General features: G+C 50.9%; 1 protein-coding gene across 1 annotated transcript in view; it reads right to left on the bottom strand.

Annotated features, from left to right (window-relative positions):
- The window catches only part of HLCS (holocarboxylase synthetase), a 186,073-nt gene that overhangs the window by 103,345 nt on the left and 60,567 nt on the right, over positions 1-22,161 (bottom strand). The window contains exon 7 of the mRNA XM_066598979.1: positions 14,836-15,107. Coding sequence (XP_066455076.1) covers positions 14,836-15,107 — 272 coding nt within the window. The remainder of the gene's footprint in view (positions 1-14,835; positions 15,108-22,161) is intronic.

The following is a 22,161-nucleotide window of genomic DNA, read 5'->3' as shown; positions in this document are numbered from 1 at the left end:
AAATTCGGCCAAAGGTAAAAACTCTACCCACCGACTGACCCTCTCGCCCACAAAAAGACCCAAGTATTGTACTAGGCCTTGATTTTTACGTTCCGTTTGCCCATTCGTCTGCGGATGAAACGCTCATGAGAAAGACAGAGATGTTCCCAAGTTTTTACACAAGGCCCTCCAAAATTGGGCCACGAACTGCACCCCCCGATCCAAAACTATATTGACCGGTATTCCGTGCAATCTTATAATCTCTCTAATGAAAATCTTCACTAATTCAGCGGCAGATGGTAATTTTTCTAAAGCAACAAAATGGGCCATTTTTGAGAACCCGTCAACAACTACCAAAATGGTGGAACAACCTTGTGACAGAGGAAGGTCAGTGACAAAATGCATGGACACATGCGACCATGGACTACCAGGTACTGGTTACGGCCTTAACGTCCCTCAGGGCTCTTATGGCGACTCTTACCATGTGCACAAGCTGAACACCGATTTACGAACTCCCGGACCTCCCGTGCCATGCCAGGCCACCAGTAGAATCGGGGACATAGCTCAAGAGTCCACTGGACCCCCGGATGCCCTGCAAAAACGGAGGAATGAGACTCTTCCAGACCCAACAACTGCAGAGACATTGGTACAATAACTTCTCTGCCAGAACCCCCTCCAGAGCTTCTTGTTGATATTCCTGAAGCTGAGCCGAAAGGTTCCGTTTCAGAGCTGCCACCACGACACCGGGCGGGAGGATGCCTTCCGGAGAACAGTCCTTAACCTCCGGAGTCCCGAAACTGCGGGAGAGGGCGTCAGCTTTGACATTTTTATCTCCCAGCAGGTACGTGACTGTAAAATCGAATCTCGAGAAGAAAAGCGCCCACCTGGCTTGCCGCATATTGAGATGTTTAGCATTTTCAAGATACACTACAATCTTGTGATCGGTGAAGACTGTCACCTGGTGTTGGGCCCCCTCCAGAAGATGACGCCATTCCTCAAATGCCCATTTTATTGCCAGCAGTTCCCTGTTCCCAACATCGCATTTGCGTTCGGCGCTACTGAATTTACAGGAAAAGAAGGCACACGGACTATACCCTGAACGGCCCATCACTACCTGGGAGAGGACTGCACCCACCCCAACCTCTGAAGCGTCTACCTCCACGAAAAAGGGCTTCTGAGGGTCCGGCTGAGCCAGCACCGGCACAGTGGAAAAAGCCCTCTTAAGTTGCTCAAACGCCTCTGAAGCTTCCGGAGACCACGACGTCACATCTGCTCCTTTTTTACTGTAAAAGTTGGCAAACCCAAGAAAGCGCTGAAGAGCCTTCAAATTATCTGGTTTAACCCATTGTGGGATAGCCGCAACCTTTTCTGACTCCATACACAAATCCGTTGGAGTAATGATATACCCAAGGAATGACACGCGTTGGACCCCAAATGAGCACTTCTCCAATTTAACATACAATTGGTGCTCCCGTAGCCGCTCTAACACTAAATGGAGATGTCTGACATGCGTGTCCCAATCCGATAAGTACACCAAAATGTCGTCAAACTATACAACCATAAAAACACCTAGAAAGTCGTGGAAGACCGCGTTCATAAACCCCTGAAAAACGCAGGGGCGTTGCATAACCCGAAGGGCATAACCAGACACTCGAAGTGCCCCAACGGGGTGTTGAACGTGGTCTTCCACTCGTCACCAGACTTAATACGTATAAGATTATGAGCCCCCCACAGGTCAAGCTTAGAGATCTAGCGTGCTCCTACCACCTGATTCAACAGATCAGGGATCAGGGGGAGCGAGCACTGACTCTTTATGGTGATCTTGTTTAAAGCCCAATAGTCCACACAAGGCCGCAAAGACCCATCTTTATTTTCAACAACAAATAGGCCTGCTCCAGCTGGTGACTTTGATGGTCTGATATGTTCCTTGGCTAAAGCCTCTGAAATATAGGATTTAAGAGCCTCATGCTCCCGACCCGACAGATTAAATATGGCCCCCTTAGGGATGGGGCTACCCGGGACAAGATCAATCCTACAATCCCATTCGCGGTGTGGGGGCAATACCTCAGAATGCGTCTTAGAGAACACATCTTGAAAATCCCGTAAATAGTCCGGAATACTAATAGTATCGGTGGAACACAATGTAACAGGCGTTGGATGATCCTAACAGGACCCTCCCCACCGAACTAGCTCCAGACTAGTCCAATCGAACTGAGGATTGTGGGTCCTTAGCCACGGCAATCCCAGAACGATATTCACGGACATCTTCTCCATGACCAGAAATGAAATAACCTCCGAATGTAATGCGCCCACCATGAACCGAAGTTCTGGTGTCCTCCAGCGGCACTACCCCAGAGGACAGAGGGGTTGCATCGAAACTGGTGAAGTGGATCGACAAACCTAACGCGGTAAAACTTGATAACAGTGGTCTTATGAACTGTAAATGGATAAGGTTCGCAGCCGGCCCAGAACCAAAAAATGCCTGTCCCACCCTGTGAAAAGCCTTGTAAGACACACTACAAGGCACCAGTAATTTAGGGAGTACCTGACCTCCTAGATGACCCTCCCAACAGTCACCTAGGAGCTGAAGTTTTCCTGCTGCTTCCATGGCTGCCTTTCCTGGCAGGACGCGATGTGATGACCAGCCTTGCCGCAGTAGAAACAGAGTAGGTTTGAAGCCCTGAACCGCCTCGCTCTCCAGGACTCAACCGGCCTACTTCCATAGCATCAGCTCCGGGGGTTGACAATGGGGTACAGGCTGTAGAAGTCGCCAGAGACTTGGCACCACGTTCTTGACGGTACTCTAGCTTAGCTTCCCTTCTAGACCTGAGTCTACGATCAGCTCTGACTGCCAATTCCATGGCCTGATTCAAAGTAGAGGGTGATGGATGGGACAGCAATAGATCTTTTACTGCATCAGACAGGCCTACCAAAAGCAAATCTTTGAGCGCACAGTCATTTCATGCAGATTCACCAGAATACTGCCTGAAACTAGAGCAATATTCCTCTGCCGACTGAGGCCCCTGGCGAAGGGCCAACAACTTACTGACTGCGTAACCTGCATGATCGAGTTCATCAAAAATATTCCCGAGCTCAATGAAAAAAAAAAAAAAAAAAAAAAGAGTCTACCGACTGTAGACAAGCGGAATCAGACGGTAAAGAATAGGCCCATGACTGAGGATCTTCTCTGAGCAGAGACATAACAATCCCCACCCGTTGGAGCTCGGACCCAAAGGAACGAGGCCGCAAGCGGAAATACAACTTAGAAGCCTCCTGGAAGACAAAGAATTTTTTTCCGGTCCCCCAAGAACACCTTGGGTAATGGGCATTTAGGTTCAGGTACTGGATCAGCGGGCACAACCAATCACTGCTCATGATTGCTGAGACGCCCCGACAGGTCCTGAACCATCCCAGCTATTTCACGTAATCGTATTGTAGGACTCCATTCACACAGTGAATCCCACCACAAGAAACCGCAGTAAAATATTTTCTGGGCCAGTTATTATGTTACAGTACTAGTAGTGTGCACAGGTACGCACGGCGCGGGACTCCCTGACACTCACCCATGCCAATGTCCCTCCCAGGAGGTAGCCCCAAAGGTGGACAGGTCCAGGCCGCCAACACTGACCCTATGCTGCCTAATGGCAGGACAGGAAGGAACCGCAGTATCTGTGCAGATGACAACTTACTGGTACCGACAGGCTAGGCAGATGGAATAAACCAACATGACAGGAAAACCACGGAACACAGGCAGAGCTGGATCGGGACAGGGTAACTTCCACTGAAGCAGGACCGCAGTCAGACACACAGGGAACAGAACCAATAACTGGCAACTGCTATCAGCAGCTGCCAGACTATATTCAGGAGTCTCTGCCCCTTGGGCGGAGACCAATCAAGCCGGCTAACCGCAGCTACCGGCCAGCCACTATAACTCACAGAGAAAGAGCGCGCGTGCCTCTTCTAGCAGGCACGGCAGCACGCCCCACATGCTGCGCCCGCACACCAGAGCATGGCACCGCCGCTCGCCGACCTGAACGTGGGTGCAACACCATCCCAGAACCCCGTGGCGAACTGAGCCACTGCCACCCGGGGTCCCTGACCGGTCTCATGGTAACAACTAGAAACAATGGGATGAAACTGAAAGGGAGGAGACACAGATTAGATATTAGACAGTGAAGGGGATCAATGTGTGGAACAGGTTGCCACGGGAGGTGGGGAGTTCTCCCTCAATGGAAGACTTCAGAGGCCGAACAAATATCTGTCTGGGATGATTTAGTGAATCCTGCACTGAGCAGGGGGTTGGACCCGATGACACTGGAGGTCCCTTCCAAATCTACCATTCTATGATTCTAGGCTCAGTTGTCAGTGTGCAGGGAGAGGAGGAGGTGAGCTGTGACTATTGTGAATGGTGGCTCCTGTATTATCTATATATAGGTGTCACCTCTCAGTGTAATCCTGTCTGTACAGGGAGGGGAGGAGGTGAGCTGTGACTGTGAATGGTGGGTCCTGTGTTATCTATATATAGGTGTCTCCTCTCAGTGTAATCCTGTCTGTACAGGGAGGGGAGGAGGGGAGCTGTGACTATTGTGAATGGTGGATCCTGTGTTATCTAATTATAGGTGTCACCTCTCAGTGTAATCCTGTCTGTACAGGGAGGGGAGGAGGTGAGCTGTGACTATTGTGAATGGTGGTTCCTGTGTTATCTAATTATAGGTGTCACCTCTCCGTGTAATCCTGCCTGTGATGATAATGAGAAGATGGCTGAGATGTTTTCCCTACTGAACAGGAAGTGACAGACTATTATTGTCCTTTGTGATCAGCGTGAAAAATGCAGTATTTAAATATTAAAAAAAAAAAAAAAATTGTGACCAAAAATCCTTCAAAAACATATTTAATAGAGATGAGCGAGCACCAAAATGCTCGGGTGCTCGTTACTCGGGACGAAATTATCGCGATGCTCGAGGGTTCGTTTTGAGTAACGAACCCCATTGAAGTCAATGGGCGACCCGAGCATTTTTGTATTTCGCCGATGCTCGCTAAGGTTTCCATTTGCGAAAATCTGGGCAATTCAAGAAAGTGATGGGAACGACACAGTGACGGATAGGGCAGGCGAGGGGCTACGTGTTGGGCTGCATCTCAAGTTCACAGGTCCCACTATTAAGCCACAATAGCGGCAAGAGTGGGCCCCCCCCCCTCCCAACAACTTTTACTTCTGAAAAGCCCTCATTAGCATGGCATACCTTAGCTAAGCACCACACTACCTCCAACAAAGCACAATCACTGCCTGCATGACACTCTGCTGCCACTTCTCCTGGGTTACATGCTGCCCAACCGCCCCCCCTCCCCCCCACAGCGCACACCAAAGTGTCCCTGCGCAGCCTTCAGCTGCCCTCATGCCACACCACCCTCATGTCTATTTATAAGTGCGTCTGCCATGAGGAGGAACCGCAGGCACACACTGCAGAGGGTTGGCACGGCTAGGCAGCGACCCTCTTTAAAAGGGGCGGGGTGATAGCCCACAATGCTGTATAGAAGCAATGAGAAATATAATCCTGTGCCACCGCCATCAGGAGCTGCACACGTGGGCATAGCAATGGGGAACCTATGTGCCACACACTATTCATTCTGTCAAGGTGTCTGCATGCCCCAGTCAGACCGCGTTTTTTTATAAATAGTCACAGGCAGGTACAACTCCGCAATGGGAATTCCGTGTGCACCCACAGCATGGGTGGCTCCCTGGAACCCACCGGCTGTACATAAATGTATCCCATTGCAGTGCCCTGGACAGCAGAGCTAACGTCAGATGAAATGCAGGTGGGCTTCGGCCCACACTGCATGCCCCAACCTGACCAGGGTTTTTAATTCATAGACACAGGCAGGTACAACTCCCTATTGTGAAGTCCCTGTGGACCCACAGCATGGGTGGCTCCCTGGAACCCACCGACGGTACATAAATATATCCCATTGCAGTGCCCAGCACAGCTGAGGTAATGTCATGTTTAATGCAGGTGGGCTTCGGCGCACACTGCATGCCCCAGTCAGACTGGGGTTCTTTAGAAGTGGACACATGCAGTTATAACTCTGTGTGGACCGACAGCATGGGTGGGTCCCAGGAAGCCACCGGCGGTACATAAATATATCCCATTGCATTGCCCATCACAGCTGAGGTAATGTCATGTTTAATGCAGGTGGGCAAAAAATTCATTTGATTACACTGTAGGTGAGGGCCCAAAAAATTGGTGTACCAACAGTACTAATGTACCTCAGAAAAATTGCCCATGCCCAACCAAGAGGGCAGGTGAAACCCATTAATCGCTTTGGTTAATGTGGCTTAATTGGTAACTAGGCCTGGAGGCAGCCCAGTTAAAATAAAAATTGGTTCAGGTGCAAGTTTCAACGCTTTAATGAGCATTGAAACGTATAAAAATTGTTTACAAAAATTATATGAGTGAGCCTTGTGGCCCTAAGAAAAATTGCCCGTTCGGCGTGATTATGTGAGGTTTCAGGAGGAGGAGCAGGAGGAGGAGGATGAATATTATACACAGATTGATGAAGCTAAAATGTCCCCGTTTTGGATGGTGATAGAGAACGATGCTTCCATCCGCGGGTGCAGCCTACGTATTGTTTAGGTATCGCTGCTGTCCGCTGGTGGAGAAGAGAAGTCTGGGGAAATCCAGGCTTTGTTCATCTTGATGAGTGTTAGCCTGTCGGCACTGTCGGTTGACAGGCGGGTACGCTTATCTGTGATGATTCCCCCAGCCACACTAAACACACTCTCTGACAAGACGCTAGCCGCAGGACAAGCAAGCACCTCCAGGGCATAGAGCGCTAGTTCAGGCCACGTGTCCAACTTCGACACCCAGTAGTTGTAGGGGGCAGAGGCGTCACGGAGGACGGTCGTGCGATCGGCTACGTACTCCCTCACCATCCTTTTACAGTGCTCCCGCCGACTCAGCCTTGACTGGGGAGCGGGGACACAGTCTTGCTGGGGAGCCATGAAGCTGGCAAAGCCCTTGGAGAATGTTCCCCTGCCTGCGCTGTACATGCTGCCTGATCTCCGCGCCTCCCCTGCTACCTGGCCCTCGGAACTGCGCCTTCTGCCACTAGCGCTGTCGGATGGGAATTTTACCATCAGCTTGTCCGCCAGGGTCCTGTGGTATAGCATCACTCTCGAACCCCTTTCCTCTTCGGGTATGAGAGTGGAAAGGTTCTCCTTATACCGTGGGTCGAGCAGTGTGTACACCCAGTAATCCGTAGTGGCCAGAATGCGTGTAACGCGAGGGTCTCGAGAAAGGCATTCTAACATGAAGTCAGCCATGTGTGCCAGGGTACCTGTACGCAACACATGGCTGTCTTCACTAGGAAGATCACTTTCAGGATCCTCCTCCTCCTCCTCCTCAGGCCATACACGCTGAAAGGATGACAGGCAAGCAGCATGGGTACCCTCAGCAGTGGGCCAAGCTGTCTCTTCCCCCTCCTCCTCATGCTCCTCCTCCTCAATGCGCTGAGATATAGACAGGAGGGTGCTCTGACTATCCAGCGACATACTGTCTTCCCCCGCCTCTGTTTCCGAGCGCAAAGCGTCTGCCTTTATGCTTTGCAGGGAACTTCTCAAGAGGCATAGCAGAGGAATGGTGACGCTAATGATTGCAGCATCACCGCTCACCATCTGGGTAGACTCCTCAAAGTTTCCAAGGACCTGGCAGATGTTTGCCAACCAGGCCCACTCTTCTGTAAAGAATTGAGGAGGCTGACTCCCACTACGCCGCCCATGTTGGAGTTGGTATTCCACTATAGCTCTACGCTGCTCATAGAGCCTGGCCAACATGTGGAGCGTATTCGGTCTGGCCCTGCCTCTACCCCTGGCCACCGCACTGCCTCTTACAACCTGCCCTGCTGCTGCACTTGCCTCCCCCTCTGAAGACCTGTCCTCAGTAGGCGTAGCAAACCAGGTGGGGTCACTCACCTCATCGTCCTGCTGCTCTTCCTCCGAATCCTCTGTGCGCTCCTCCCTCGGACTTACTCCAATTACTACTACCTGAGTGATAGACAACTGTGTCTCATCGTCATCGTCCTCCTCACCCACTGAAAGCTCTTGAGGCAGTTGCCGGAAGTCCCCAGCCTCATCCCCCGGACCCCGGGAACTTTCCAAAGGTTGGGCATCGGTCACGACAAACTCCTCCAGTGGGAGAGGATTCGGAACCATTGCTGCCCATTCTGGGCAGGGGCCCGAGAACAGTTCCTGGGAGTCTGCCTGCTCCTCAGAATGTGTCATTGTAATGGAGTGAGGAGGCTGGGAGGAAGGAGGAGCAGTAGCCAGAGGATTCAGAGTTGCAGCAGTGGACGGCGCAGAACTCTGGGTGGTCGATAGATTGCTGGATGCACTTTCTGCCATCCACGACAGGACCTGCTCACACTGCTCATTTTCTAATAAAGGTCTACCGCGTGGACCCATTAATTGTGAGATGAATGTGGGGACGCCAGAAACGTGCCTCTCTCCTAATCCCGCAGCAGTCGGCTGCGATACACCTGGATCAGGAGCTCGGCCTGTGCCCACACCCTGACTTGGGCCTCCGCGTCCTCGCCCGTGTCCACATCCTCTAGGCCTACCCCTACCCCTCAGCATGCTGTATTACCAGTAGTGCAGAAACAGAACGCTGTAATTAAATGTGCCACTTATTGGCCTGTGGTTGGAGGCTGACTTCGCTTACGGAACGCACAGCAGAGGCAGGAAAGAATTTTGTGCAAGCCTGCTGTAACACTTAGCTGGCTGCGTATGAATTAGGACAACTACCCCCAGCAGAGACGCAGTACAGTCAGGACGGTCACAGGCAGCCCAAATAGATTTTTTTTTCCCAAATTTTTTTGGAAAAGCCCACTGCCTACATAGACTGGATATGTCTTTCACTGTCCCTGCCTCACCACCACTACTGGCCCTGGACTATGTAAAATTACTGCAGACTGTTTCACTCTGGACAGGATGACAGCGGTGATGTAAGAGGCAACGCAGAGCCAGGAAAGAATTTTGTGCAAGCCTGCTGTAACACTTAGCTGGCTGCGTATGAATTAGGACAACTACCCCCAGCAGAGACGCAGTACAGTCAGGATGGTCACAGGCAGCCCAAATAGATTTTTTTTCCCAAATTTTTTTGGAAAAGCCCACTGCCTATATAGACTGTATATGTCTTTCACTGTCCCTGCCTCACCACCACTACTGGCCCTGGACTATGTAAAATTACTGCAGGACGCAATGCTCTGGACGCAATGCTCTGCAAGGCCGATATACAAAAAAAAAATAAAAATGTGCAACACTGCAAAAAGCAGCCTCAACAGTACTGCACACGGTCAGATGTGGCCCTAAGAAGGACCGTTGGGGTTCTTGAAGCCTAAAATCACTAACACTCTCCCTATAGCAGCTCCGGCATCAGCAGCACTGTCCCTGATCTCTGTCAGAATGCATTTGTGGCGAGCCGCGGGAGGAGCCGATTTATATACTCGGGCGACACCTGATCTCGCCAGCCACTCACTGCAGGGGGGTGGTATAGGGCTGGAACGTCGCAGGGGGAAGTTGTAATGCCTTCCCTGTCTTTCTATTGGCCAGAAAAGCGCGCTAATGTCTCAGAGATGAAAGTGAAAGTAACCCGAACATCGCGTGGTACTCGCCTCTAGTAACGAGCATCTCGAACACGCTAATACTCGAACGAGTATCAAGCTCGGACGAGTACGTTCGCTCATCTCTAATATTTAACATTAAAACGTGTTTTATATAGTAGGTCATTTTCTGATGCCACATTCTCTTTAAAGTATCCTAAAGCACAACATATTGTGACCTGATTCAAGGACTGGTGTCCCTCAAAGAACTTCTCTCATCTCCACTGGTTACCAAAGACAACACTGCTGCTCTTTGCTGTTGTAAATATGTTTTGGAAGCAGCCCCATGGCCCCCTGTACAGGTAGCCGCACATACCTAGAGCTACCTACATGCACAGGGATAAAGGTTTAACAAGCAGTCATGAGGCTCCATCTCAAGTTCGGCTACGGGGCCCCATGAATGTTCCACTACAATCACCTTCAGCAGCAAATGAGTTTAGGGCCCGGAAGGCTTATTAGGGCCCCGGTAGCTGCTCTATGTACTGCCTGTATACAACAAACTTCTCCTGTTACATAGACTAGTTTCAGGTCCCACCCAATAAAGGAAGCATGAGAAGAGATAATGAAACTTTAGCATAAAAAACAAGAAATGGGATATGTATGAAGAGGTCAGTCTATATTGTATTGGCCATCTTTGTCCTAAGACACGAGGTCTGGAGAGACACCATTGTTTTAAGGCCCAAAAAGGCAACTCAACGTAGAATGCATTGTCCAATTTATAATTGTTGAGCCTCAAACTTCCATCAGGCTTCAGGATGAAGAACAGGTTTAACGTTGTGCCAAAATAGGAGTTGTCCTCCTAGCTCGTTCTCTGTAAGCGTTCATCTTCTCTAGCTTCTTCTCATTCCCATCAGCCATTGTCCTGTACTCGAAGAGGAGGGAGAGGAGAACCCGCTACTTACATCGGCACCTCCAGTAGACCCGCCAGAGGGACAGCATGATGGACAAGGCTCCAAAAGGCCACTTGGCAGAGCAGATGGAGAGATATAACTAATGGCTGTAGCTATGAAATTGGTGGAAGAGCCTAATGAACCACTGTCTAATGAGGATCACAACTTGCTGCCTGTTGCCTAAAGGAACTTGGTTGGCACCTGAAGATCTTCATGAGTATTTAGCAGCACTGAGAAGACGACGCTGGCTGATATGAATGAGAAGAAGCTACAAAACCTGAAGACTTACAGAGAGAAGATGGAAGAGTGAGCTATGTAGTGAAGGACTCTCACAGCTTGACAAGTTCCTCATCAAGAATTGCAATGACTTGCAAGGAAGAAAGTTCTAATCTTATCCATAGAATAGGGTATAAACGTCCTGATGGATAGGGGGCTGAATGCTTGGACCACCACCGATCCCAAGAAAAGAGATCCTGAAGGTCCATACATTCTGCTGCTCCATTCACTTCAATGGGAGCAAAGGATATTGCCAAGTGCTTGAACTCCTCTATCTCTGTTGCCTCATTGAAATTCTGGGATGTATTAACCCTTTCCAATGCAATTTTGGATTCAGGGTTTCCTAAAAGGCTCTCTCTTTTTGCTGTTATACAATGGTGCCATCTGCTGGCTGAAGCCAGTGTGTGCGCCAGAGAGGCTCTGACAGTTGAGTGGCTGGCAATAGACGGTAAGAATACCCTGTCGGACGTCTGTTGACCTTGTAGCTGTACAGGCTTCAATCAGAATGTAAGAAGACATCAGACAGTGAATTGGAAAGGGTTAAGAGAAGCATCGAGTCTAGATCACGTGAGGTCATTATCCCCTCTACTCTTCCTTAGTCAGACCTCATCTGGAATACTGGGTCCAGTTCTGGGCACCCCACTTTATAAAAGACATAGACAAACTGGAGCAATTTCACAGAAGAGTTACCAAGATGGTGAGCGGTCTGCAAATCATGTCCTATGAGGAACGGGTAAAGGATCTGGGAATGTTTAGCAGAAGAGAAGGCTGAGAGGAGACTTAATAGCGGTCTACAATATCTGAAGGCCTGTCACAGTGCAGAGGGATCAGCCCTATTCTCATCTGTACAAGGAAAGACTAGAAGCAATGGGATAACACTGAAAGGGAGGAGACACAGATTAGATATTAGACAGTGAGGGGGATCAATGAGTGGAACAGGTTGCCACAGGAGGTGGGGAGTTCTCCTTCAATGAAAGTCGTCAAACAAAGGCTGGACAGACATCTGTATGGGATGATTTAGTGAATCCTGCACTGAGCAGGGGGTGGGACCTGATGACCGGGAGGTACCTTCCAACTCCACCATTTTATGAAATGAATGGAGCAGCGGTGTGTATGTGTGACTGCAACACCATTCATGAAGAAACCTTAGGGACACCCATTCCACTGATCAGAAAGTTATCCCATATCCTCTGGATAAGGGATATCTTTTTATTTTGGCACAGCCCCTATAATATTCCCTCCCCCCTGGGTGCAGCTTTATCCCGTTCTGATCGCCACCCCTTGCTGAGTAATGTACTTCATACAACCTGCCACCAGGAGGGGCGTCTGCACATTTGTGACCCCTAAGTACTGCCCCCTAGGATGAAGATGATGGTAAAATCACCTGGGTTATAAATACGTCATATATAAATGTATAGAGCTGATGTAAGACGCTTCACCGGCCCCGCCGCTTCTACGCAACAAGCAAAAACATTTTTCAAAAAAGGGGAACATTTTCCAAGTGTTTTCAAGACAACAGAAAGCTGAGGAAGAGAGAAGAAAATGCGGAACTTCGAAAGCAATTGGCAACCAGAATCTAATTCGGCCAATTAATAGCCCCGCAGAGATGTGCCGCTCTATCCAATCCATTATCCCCGAAACCCCAGAGACCTCAATGAGAATCAGGCCGGCTGCACACGACCGAGTCGGGGACCCCGCACCTCAATCCAAGCCTGTGCCCGGCCGGGGACCCCGCGTATTTGTCAGATCTGGTCGTATGCAGGCGGCCTCCTGTACTGCGGATGGTCTGGCCATTGGGCCGTTGGACATGCGCAGTACAGATCTTCCTGCGCCGTCATTAGGCGATGAAGCCAGTACGGCATCCTTTATGCAATGTAAATTGTGGACGGGCCACGGGTCGGACGGCTTCCATTGACTTCAATCAGTCTGTATGGAGCCCGCTCAAAAACAGAACATGCCGCTATTATACTCAGTGAGTGGAAAATCGCAATTGATTTCTGCCCGTGTGCAGGAAAAAGCGCTTTTCCATAGCATGTTATGGACGGTATTTGCTGCAGAACCTGGAGGGGGCAGACACCCGCCCCGGATCCCGCAATTCAAATCTGGCCGTGTGCAACCGGCCTCAGCCAATCATCTCACAGAAAACTGCGTCACGCTGAAAATCTTTCTAATGTGTGTAAAGTTCTACAAGACGAACCGACACAAACATGGTGGACAGATCCGCCCCCCCCCCCCCCAATCCACCCCGAGAGACGATGTACTTACACGCTGGGCTCCGTCCCCATCAGACCAACAGGGTTACATTCTGCAGGTACGCTGGAAGAACTGTCTGAGCACATCGGTTGTAAAGCCCAGACATATGCCATAGGGATGCAGACTTCATATATAGACTGTATAGACAGCAGGTTTATTTCCTGGTGATGGATTGTATAGGGGGTGCAGCGGATACATCCTAGTACACAGCAGTCTCCTACATCCATCAGTCCATTGGCAGCTATAAAGCGGCTCAGTGCGTAACTGTCAGGAGTATTTCCCAAATGTGGTAGGAACAATGCAGCCAAAATCAATGAGAGCTGTCAGTTATCTGTTGGGGTGGGAGGTGTATAGGTGGCTTAAAGGGGTTGTCCCATTCTAGACAATAGTAGATCAGCGGGGGTCTGCTGCCAGGCATCCCCGACAATCAGCTGATTGGTAGGCTAACGTGCTTGTGCACTGAGCCACTTTCTGAAGGAAGAGGACAGCTCTGTTCCTACTGCGGTGGCCTGGCTTGGTATTACAGGCAACGTTCCTAGTGAAGTGAATGGGAGAGAGCTGTAGTACAGAACTTGTAAGCAGCTCCGTGCATGAATGAACCAGCTGGGAGAACAGCTGACCAGTGGAGCTCCTGGGTGGTGAACCCCCACGATCTAGTATTGATGGCCTATCCCAAGTATAGGCCATGAACAGTTTACAATTGGACAACCCATTACCCCGTCAGGGGCAGGGTTATTATTACCTCGTCACGTCTCACAGGGCAGGTTTTTAAATTAGTCAACAATGCAATTTAATCTCGCAACTATTAAGGAATGCAACAATCACATTGCAACATTGTTTTGTAGTAGAAGGATTACATTATAACAATTGTAACTGCATGCTCAGTGCAGCAAACCCTGGAGACATTCCAGGCCACTAAAGGAGATAAAGGGGTTATTCAGTGGCAAATTGGGGTTTGAAAGTTGCTTAAAAAAAAAAAAAAAAAAAGTTTACTCCCCCCACCCAAAACCCCACCGCTCCCATTCCAACTAGGTCTGATGCCCTGCTGCAGCAATGACATCACAGACAGCAGGAGCCGTGACCAGCGCTCTAATAGCCCGAGCCAACGGTCGCGGCAGGTGAAATAGGTAAATTCTATCGTACGATAACACTGGGAACCATACGGGTGCGACCCCGATTACAGAACGTCATCTACGGAGGCCTGCAGCTCCATAACACGTTGCATCACTAATGCATTCATGGTTAGGTCGACTGCGCGCGGCGGGGTCAGATTCTGCATGCAGGCGCCCACAGCCAAAGCCAACCCTGTGCCCAGCCTGCGTCCTCGCACACCTCTCATATCTTCGGCTTTTCAGTACTGCGGATGGTCTGCACAGCAAGTCGGCGGACATGCGCAGTACAGATGGTTTTTTTTAACCCCTACTTTTCCTGCGTCATCGCCTAGCGACCTTTCTGCAATGCAAATCCCGCAGTGTGCAGCCCGCCTTACTCCTGTTCCAAGGGTGAGATGCTCAGATTTGGTTTTATCATACATGAAGGTAAAAGAACTTGAGGTAAAATGTGATTGTTCTCAGCAAGAGGAACCGAGGGATCTTGTAGACATGAGACCTCTTACTGGCCAACAGACATACATGATGGTAATGCGAGCTTTCCAACCAACACAGGGCTCTTCCTCAGGCTTATGGAATAGATCCGAAGGGGCACACATACTTATGACAAGGCACAGACACGGATGTGATTAATTTGCACTGATCAGAGTACCAGGACAGGATGAGGAGGTACTTACCCATCGAGTACGTTGAACGTGGAGGTGGCCACTTCTGCGTACAGTACGGCTTTACCGAGTCTTTCAGTTTGGAGATTCTCCCGATATTCGTCCAGGTTGAAGTCCTCAGACATGAAGGATTGTTCTCCGGTGACCAGTGGGGCCAGGGATGGAGTGACCGCCTCACTGGGCTGCAGGGAGTCACAGACTTTGAGAGACATTTTGCTGGATTTTATTAAACCATTTTTGTTTCTCTTTGATAGAATCCACTGGAGAACGTCGGGGTAATCCTCCTGCGGGAGACACAAACATGGCGGGTCATTGGGGACTACAGCGAAAGGGGACGAAACCTGTAATGAAGGTAACAAGCAGACGAGAAGACCTTACATAAAGGGGGCCCCGCAATCGTCATCCATTGCCTATCACCCGGTCAGCTGATACAAGCCCCCCCAGCCTTCTGCACTGTTAAACCTCACTGAGGATGAGCTGCAGTGGAGCGGAGGGCGAGGATGGAAGACGCCAAGTCTACGGGACTGATGGGCAGAGCGAAGCATCTCCATCTGTCCAGTAGATTATGATCCATCTCCAACCGCGGAGGATCCAAGGACTCCAGTGATCGTGGGGTTAACAGCAATCAGACATTTATCGCCTATCCTGTGGCAAGATCATAAATGTTATTTGTGGGACGACCGCTTCAAGGTGGCGCTCAGAAATGGTGTACCATTTCCGCTAGGTGTGACCGCAGCCTGAGAGGCGCAGTATGATCGCGGACACAGGAAGAGGTCTGCAGCTTTATCAGTATCTTTCTGTTCCTCCCCATTCTAGGATCGCTGTTTGCTAAATGAAACCGTGCGGCAATGGAAATCGGCAACCGAGGTTCCACTGATGTGAATGAGCCCCGAGTCCTCAGCTGAGAAATGGATACAACTCAGTCTATCCAACCTACACAATGCGAGGCGAACGGGTGAGGAGGCGCATGGCGCTTCATGTGATAGGCGCTCGGAGGGGCCACGATGCACCTACACACAAGCGTATGCCAAGCGCGACGCGGCGCACATTTCTGGTATAATGTACATCAGTTTTATAGCAAACTTCCTGTAATACTGCAGCCCGCCTCAGTCATGTGATCACCCAGCAGCATCAGACTCCTCCCCTTTGTATCCAGCACTCAGACCACACTGTATGGAACGTAACACACAGGGAACGAATCGGGCTCTATAGCTGCCGGGTGATGTGACCGAGCAGTGGAGCAACCGCACCGCCGAGACACTAGATTACTGTAAGGGGCCACATCTGGGGGCATTATTACTAAGGGGCCACATAGGAGCACTATTACTATAAAGGTCTACTAATACTATAAGAAGGTACTCTTACTAAGGGGCCACAACCAAGGCACTAATACTAAAAGGGCACATTGGGGGTTCTATTACTAAGAAGTCACATTAGAGCACGATTACTATAAGCTCTGGTATTATTGTACCTTGACGCCACCGGAAGCTAGGGGTTTGACAGCAGGAACGCCCCCCTCACACCCCCAGCTCCCAATTGGGTCAATAGTTTAAGGTCCTGGAAGCAGTGAGACCCATAAGAAAAGCAAGTGAGCAGCTGTCATGCTGCCTCTCCCCTGTGGCCTCGAACTATCACCCTTCTGCTCCATCGTTCCTCCAGGTTCCCTACTGTCCGCATGCACTGTCGGGAGGATCGATTTCAGACAGTGCGGCGCTGCCCTGTTCCTGCTGCTCTACTGCTGTGCCTGCACGCCGTCTGTCAGTAACAGCACCCTCACCGGTGTTCTCCCTGCCACCAAACGTGGGGGGGGGGGGGGGGGAGGATGGACACGCTATGCGGCGCCCCGCCGGCGCAGCCGCTTCAGGCCACTGTGGCCTCTGTCATGCTCACCCCGCTCTGCTGCTGTACACAGAGCGGGGTGCTGTCTTCTGGACCAGCGGCAGGGAACGGGCTTTCTGGTGGCCCAATGCATAACTGAAGAGGGGTACGTGAACCTAAGCAGTTCCACCATCAACTTTACGTTAGTGGGCTGCCAGGACCTGCAAGCAAGGCAGTAGCTCAGCCAATCAGGTACATGGGGCGTCACCCACCTGTCAATCTTGACCACCAGGACTGCCTGGTGGCTTCAAGATACCCTAATACTGAGTGTATTTACAGGTAGCAGAAAATCTATGCCAAAATCGTCTGTATGTGAACACATGCTGAAAGTGTACATTGGGGACACCATTACTAAAGGGGCCACATTGGAGCACTATTACTATAGGGGTGCATTCAGACATAGTGGATTTGGGGGAGATTTTCCGTAGTGGAAAGTGGGGGTGAAACTACCCTGCGGCGGGCCTTCTTAGTCGGCTGAGAACCAATGGCCATGATTCATTGGTGGTGGACATTCATATACGGAGGTGCTGCCAGCCAGTAAAACCTGTGAAAAACAGGTCATGCAACATATGGGGAGTTGTGAATAATCTGGCGGCAGGCGCTGTCCTCCAGGGGGCGATAGCAATAAGGGGGCAATGATATTCTTTATTATTTGAACTTTAAAAATCAGGTATATAAAACGCGTTTCGGGGCTCAGCCTCTCCTTCTGTTCAGCTGCAATGGGACACAACCGGCTACTGATTGGATACTTTGTTGTGCCTATTTAGCCAACATGGTGGAACATTGCTGAATGGTGGTGGTGGGGGGGGTCCGTAACGCGGGACCACAGCTGTTTCCACATCGGCATTCTAACGGGAGGTGGCAGGGGGCTGAGGTTGTGTGAACAGCCCAGGGTCTGTGGTCCCCTTGATCCCCCGCTGCCCTGCTGACCTAGTTTGTTCTTGCATTACAGGAACGACCCATTGATTTTAGTAAATTAAGCCTGGTTGTAACACTCCCCGCTCAAGCAGTGGACTGGGGGGTCCCGTTACTAGAATTACCAGCAGCTCCCTGCTATCCGGTATGTCTGACCCCTCTAGAAGTTGGATCTCTACAATAACGTGTCCCCCCATAACTGGGCCGGTCTGCTATTCAGGGGCCTGAGAAAGGTGGACGGCGGTCGGGTTACTGCTGATAGCGGATTTGGTTTCCACGACTCTCCGACCTGCGGTGGGTTTGTGTTGTATTAGGTTACAAACCTTTACACTAGATGATGGACGAGCCGTACTGAAGCGCGAGGCCGCAGAGGCGACGGCGAGAACGATGTAACACCAATTAATGGATGCAGGTGTCCGTGCCGAGAGCCGAGCGGGGCTGAGAAGCATGACCTGTGAATGGATGGCCGGGAGCTCCATGCGGTTGGCTCCTTCATGGATAGTAAGGCCCGCTATCACCATATGTCTGTATCTCATCAGCCGCTGTCAGGATCCCAGCGCCGTGCGGTTTATTATAACCCCTCATTACATCCCAGCTGTGCGGATCCATCCCAGCGGAGCATCCCGCGGGAAATAACCCCGAACAGACATCATCAGGCTGCCATCACGCAGGCGAGGCTCACGCACAATATCTGACCGATTGCAAGAAGACGGCCACATCGCTTTCTGGGTTTCTTCACATGTGCAATTCTCCTCTGACTGACGGTCCGAGATTGAAAAATCGCTGCGTGTCCATTATTTCCTATGACATCGAAAGAGATCGCAGTGTGGCGGCGATGAAACAACATGCGATGCTCACGGGCGTGAAAGTGGCAGAGATACGAGAGGAGTTACATTGTACAACGTGATGCATTATCCAGCAGAGACCGCAGGGCTAGAAGTGCGATATCGCTACCAACTGTCTTCCTAATACTGCATGTGAATTTGGCAGCGATATCACACTTGCCCGTTAGCCCCACCCTTATGTCCATTTACTCCTTAAGCAAATTCACAAAAAGAGGGACAAGAAAGTTTTCAAGTTTAAGTGCACTTTCTAAATATTGGAATGTCCCGCCCAAAACAGAGGTGGGCGGGACTATTTTGCCCATCTGCAATTTCTGCCTGCTCCGTGTGTATTATCCCCGCACTGGGACATCGCTGGGCGTATTATCCCCGCGCTGGGACATCCCGGGGCGTATTATCCCCGCGCTGGGACATCGCTGGGCGTATTATCCCCGCGCTGGGACATCGCTGGGCGTATTATCCCCGCGCTGGGACATCCCGGGGCGTATTATCCCGGCGCTGGGACATCGCTGGGCGTATTATCCCCGCGCTGGGACATCGCTGGGCGTATTATCCCGGCGCTGGGACATCGCTGGGCGTATTATCCCGGCGCTGGGACATCGCTGGGCGTATTATCCCGGCGCTGGGACATCGCTGGGCGTATTATCCCGGCGCTGGGACATCGCTGGGCGTATTATCCCGGCGCTGGGACATCGCTGGGCGTATTATCCCGGCGCTGGGACATCGCTGGGCGTATTATCCCGGCGCTGGGACATCGCTGGGCGTATTATCCCGGCGCTGGGACATCGCTGGGCGTATTATCCCGGCGCTGGGACATCGCTGGGCGTATTATCCCGGCGCTGGGACATCACTGGGCGTATTATCCCCGCGCTGGGACATCACTGGGCGTATTATCCCCGCGCTGGGACATCACTGGGCGTATTATCCCCGCGCTGGGACATCACTGGGCGTATTATCCCCGCACTGGGACATCACTGGGCGTATTATCCCCGCACTGGGACATCACTGGGCGTATTATCCCCGCACTGGGACATCACTGGGCGTATTATCCCCGCACTGGGACATCACTGGGCGTATTATCCCCGCACTGGGACATCACTGGGCGTATTATCCCCGCACTGGGACGTCCCTGGGCGTATTATCCCCGCACTGGGACGTCCCTGGGCGTATTATCCCCGCACTGGGACATCACTGGGCGTATTATCCCCGTACTGGGACGTCACTGGGCGTATTATCCCCGTACTGGGACGTCACTGGGCGTATTATCCCCGTACTGGGACGTCACTGGGCGTATTATCCCTGTACTGTACACAGTCACCCATGGCCAGTGGGAGGAGGTAGTGATAGGCCCGTCCAGCTTTGGCAAGCAGCCATAACATAAGGTACTTGTGGACCGGAAAGTTCTCGGATCCTTTCATATTTTTTATCTTATGCAAATAAAATTTTAAAAAGTAAAGTTTTCCCCTCATTCCGCACTCAGTTCTCCATAATGACAAAATGACAACAAGAATTGGAGAAATCTGTGTGCCTTTTTTAAACATGAAGCCCCCCATTCTGGGGTGACATAAGTATTCACACCCCTGTACTCGGTACTTAAAGCCCGTTTACATGGAACAATTATCATTCACAAATTGATACAGATGAGGTAAAGCGGGTGAGATTGTCCAGTCTAAACGCAGTCAAGGATCGGACGACGAATGATAAATCGTTCCCTTTTCGTTGGTCCTTCATTTTATGCATGTAATCATTGTTGGCTCGATCCCTAATCGATCTGTTTAGATACCGATTGTTCAGTCGCTCTCACGTATACAGCGAATGAGAACTTATTATTAGAACGAGCCAACGCTGTATCTGCCGGTATAAACAGGCTGCCCGAGTGAAAAAACGAGAAATGGCCTTGTCTAAATGGACCCCAAAGTTGAAGCCCCTTTGGCAGCGGATCCAGCCTCCAGTCTTGGGGATGATGCCACAAGGTTTGCACCCCTGGATTTGATGGTTTTCTGCCCTCTGTCAGGTTGGATGGGGGCCATCTGTGGACAACCATTGTCAGGTCTCTCTAGAGATGTCCCATTGGGTTCAGGGCTCTGGCCGGGCCCCTCAAGCACATTCCCAGAGTTGTCCCCACTCCTGGGTCGTCATGGCTGGGGTCTTGTTGGAAGGTGACCCTTCTGCCTGGTCTAATGTCCCTTGCACTCTGGATCAGGTTGTCATTATCTCTGTACTTCCCTCCATTTATCTTTCCATCCACCTGGTCTCCTCTCCCCCAGCATGATGCTCCACCGCCAGGTTTCACTGTAGGGATGGTATTGGGCAGGTGATGAGCGGCGCCTGGTTTCCATCCACCCTGATCGGTCTCCCCTCCCCCAGCACGATGCCCCACCACCAGGCTTCACTGTAGGGATGGTATTGGGCAAGTTATGAGTGGCGCCTCGTTTCCATCCACCCTGACCAGTCTCCTCTCCCCCAGCATGATGCTCCACCACCAGGATTCACTGTAAGGATGGTATTGGGCAGGTGATGAGCGGTGCCTTGTTTTTATCAATCCTGACCGGTCTCCCCTCCCCCAGCATGATGCTCCACTACCAGGCTTCACTGTAGGGATGGTATTGGGTGGTGATGAGCAGCACCTGGTTTCCTCCAGATAGAACTCTTGGAGGCCAAGATGTTCCATCTTGGTGTTATCAGAGCAGAGAATCTTGTTTCTTGCAGTCTGAAGGTTCTTTTGGGTCTTTTCCGTAACTACAGGGGTTTTTCCAAGTGTCTTACTGAGGGGGCTTCTTTCTGACAGCTGCTCCATAAAGCCCATATTGGTGGAGGCTGCAGTGATGGTTGGCCTTCTGGAAGTTTCTCCCATCTGCACCCAGGATTTTTGGAGCTCAGCCAGTGATTATTGGGTTCTTGGTCTCCTTTCTTACAAGGCCATTCACCGATTACTTACTTTGGGGGGGGGGGGGGGGGGTCAGAGGCTCTAGGAAGAGTCCTGGATGTTCTTCCATGTAAGTATTATGGGGACCGCTGTGCTCTTGGTCACCTCTCTTACAAAACCCTTCTCCCCTTAGTTTGGTGGGTCGGCGGCTCTAGGAAGAGTCCTGGTTGTTCTTCGATGTAAGTATTATGGGGGCTGCTGGGCTCTTGGTATCCTCTCTTACAATACACTTCTCCCCTTAGTTTGGGGGTTGGCGGCTCTAGGCAGAGTCATGCTTGTTTTTCCATGTAAGTATTATGGACCCCACTGGGCTCTTGGTCACTTCTCTTACAAGACCCTTCTCCCCCTTAGTTTGGGAGCCGGCGGCTCTAGAAGAGTCCTGGTTATTCTTCCATGTAAGTATTATGGGGGCCGCTGGGCTCTTGGTAACCTCTCTTACAAGACCCTTCTCCCCTTAGTTTGGGAACCGGCGGCTCTAGAAGAGTCCTGGTTGTTCTTCCATGTAAGTATTATGGGAGCCGCTGGGCTCTTGGTTACCTCTCTTACAAGACCCTTCTCCCCTTAGTTTGGTGGGTCGGCGGCTCCAGGATGAGTCCTGGTTGTTCTTCCATTTAAGTATTATGGAGGCCGCTGGGCTCTCGGGAACTTTAAGGGCAGCAGGAATGTCTCTGTAGCTTCTCCAGATCTGTGCCTCCACACAATCCTGTCTCTGAGCTCAGTGTTATATAGTTTTGGTTGTGGAACCACCAGTATGGTCATTTCTCCAAAGTGTCCCAG

The sequence above is a fragment of the Eleutherodactylus coqui genome, chromosome 4 (assembly GCF_035609145.1).
Source record: "Eleutherodactylus coqui strain aEleCoq1 chromosome 4, aEleCoq1.hap1, whole genome shotgun sequence".
NCBI lineage: Eukaryota > Metazoa > Chordata > Amphibia > Anura > Eleutherodactylidae > Eleutherodactylus > Eleutherodactylus coqui.
The sequence above is the reverse complement of the archived record's forward strand: the minus strand, read 5'-3'. Positions and strand labels throughout refer to the sequence as shown.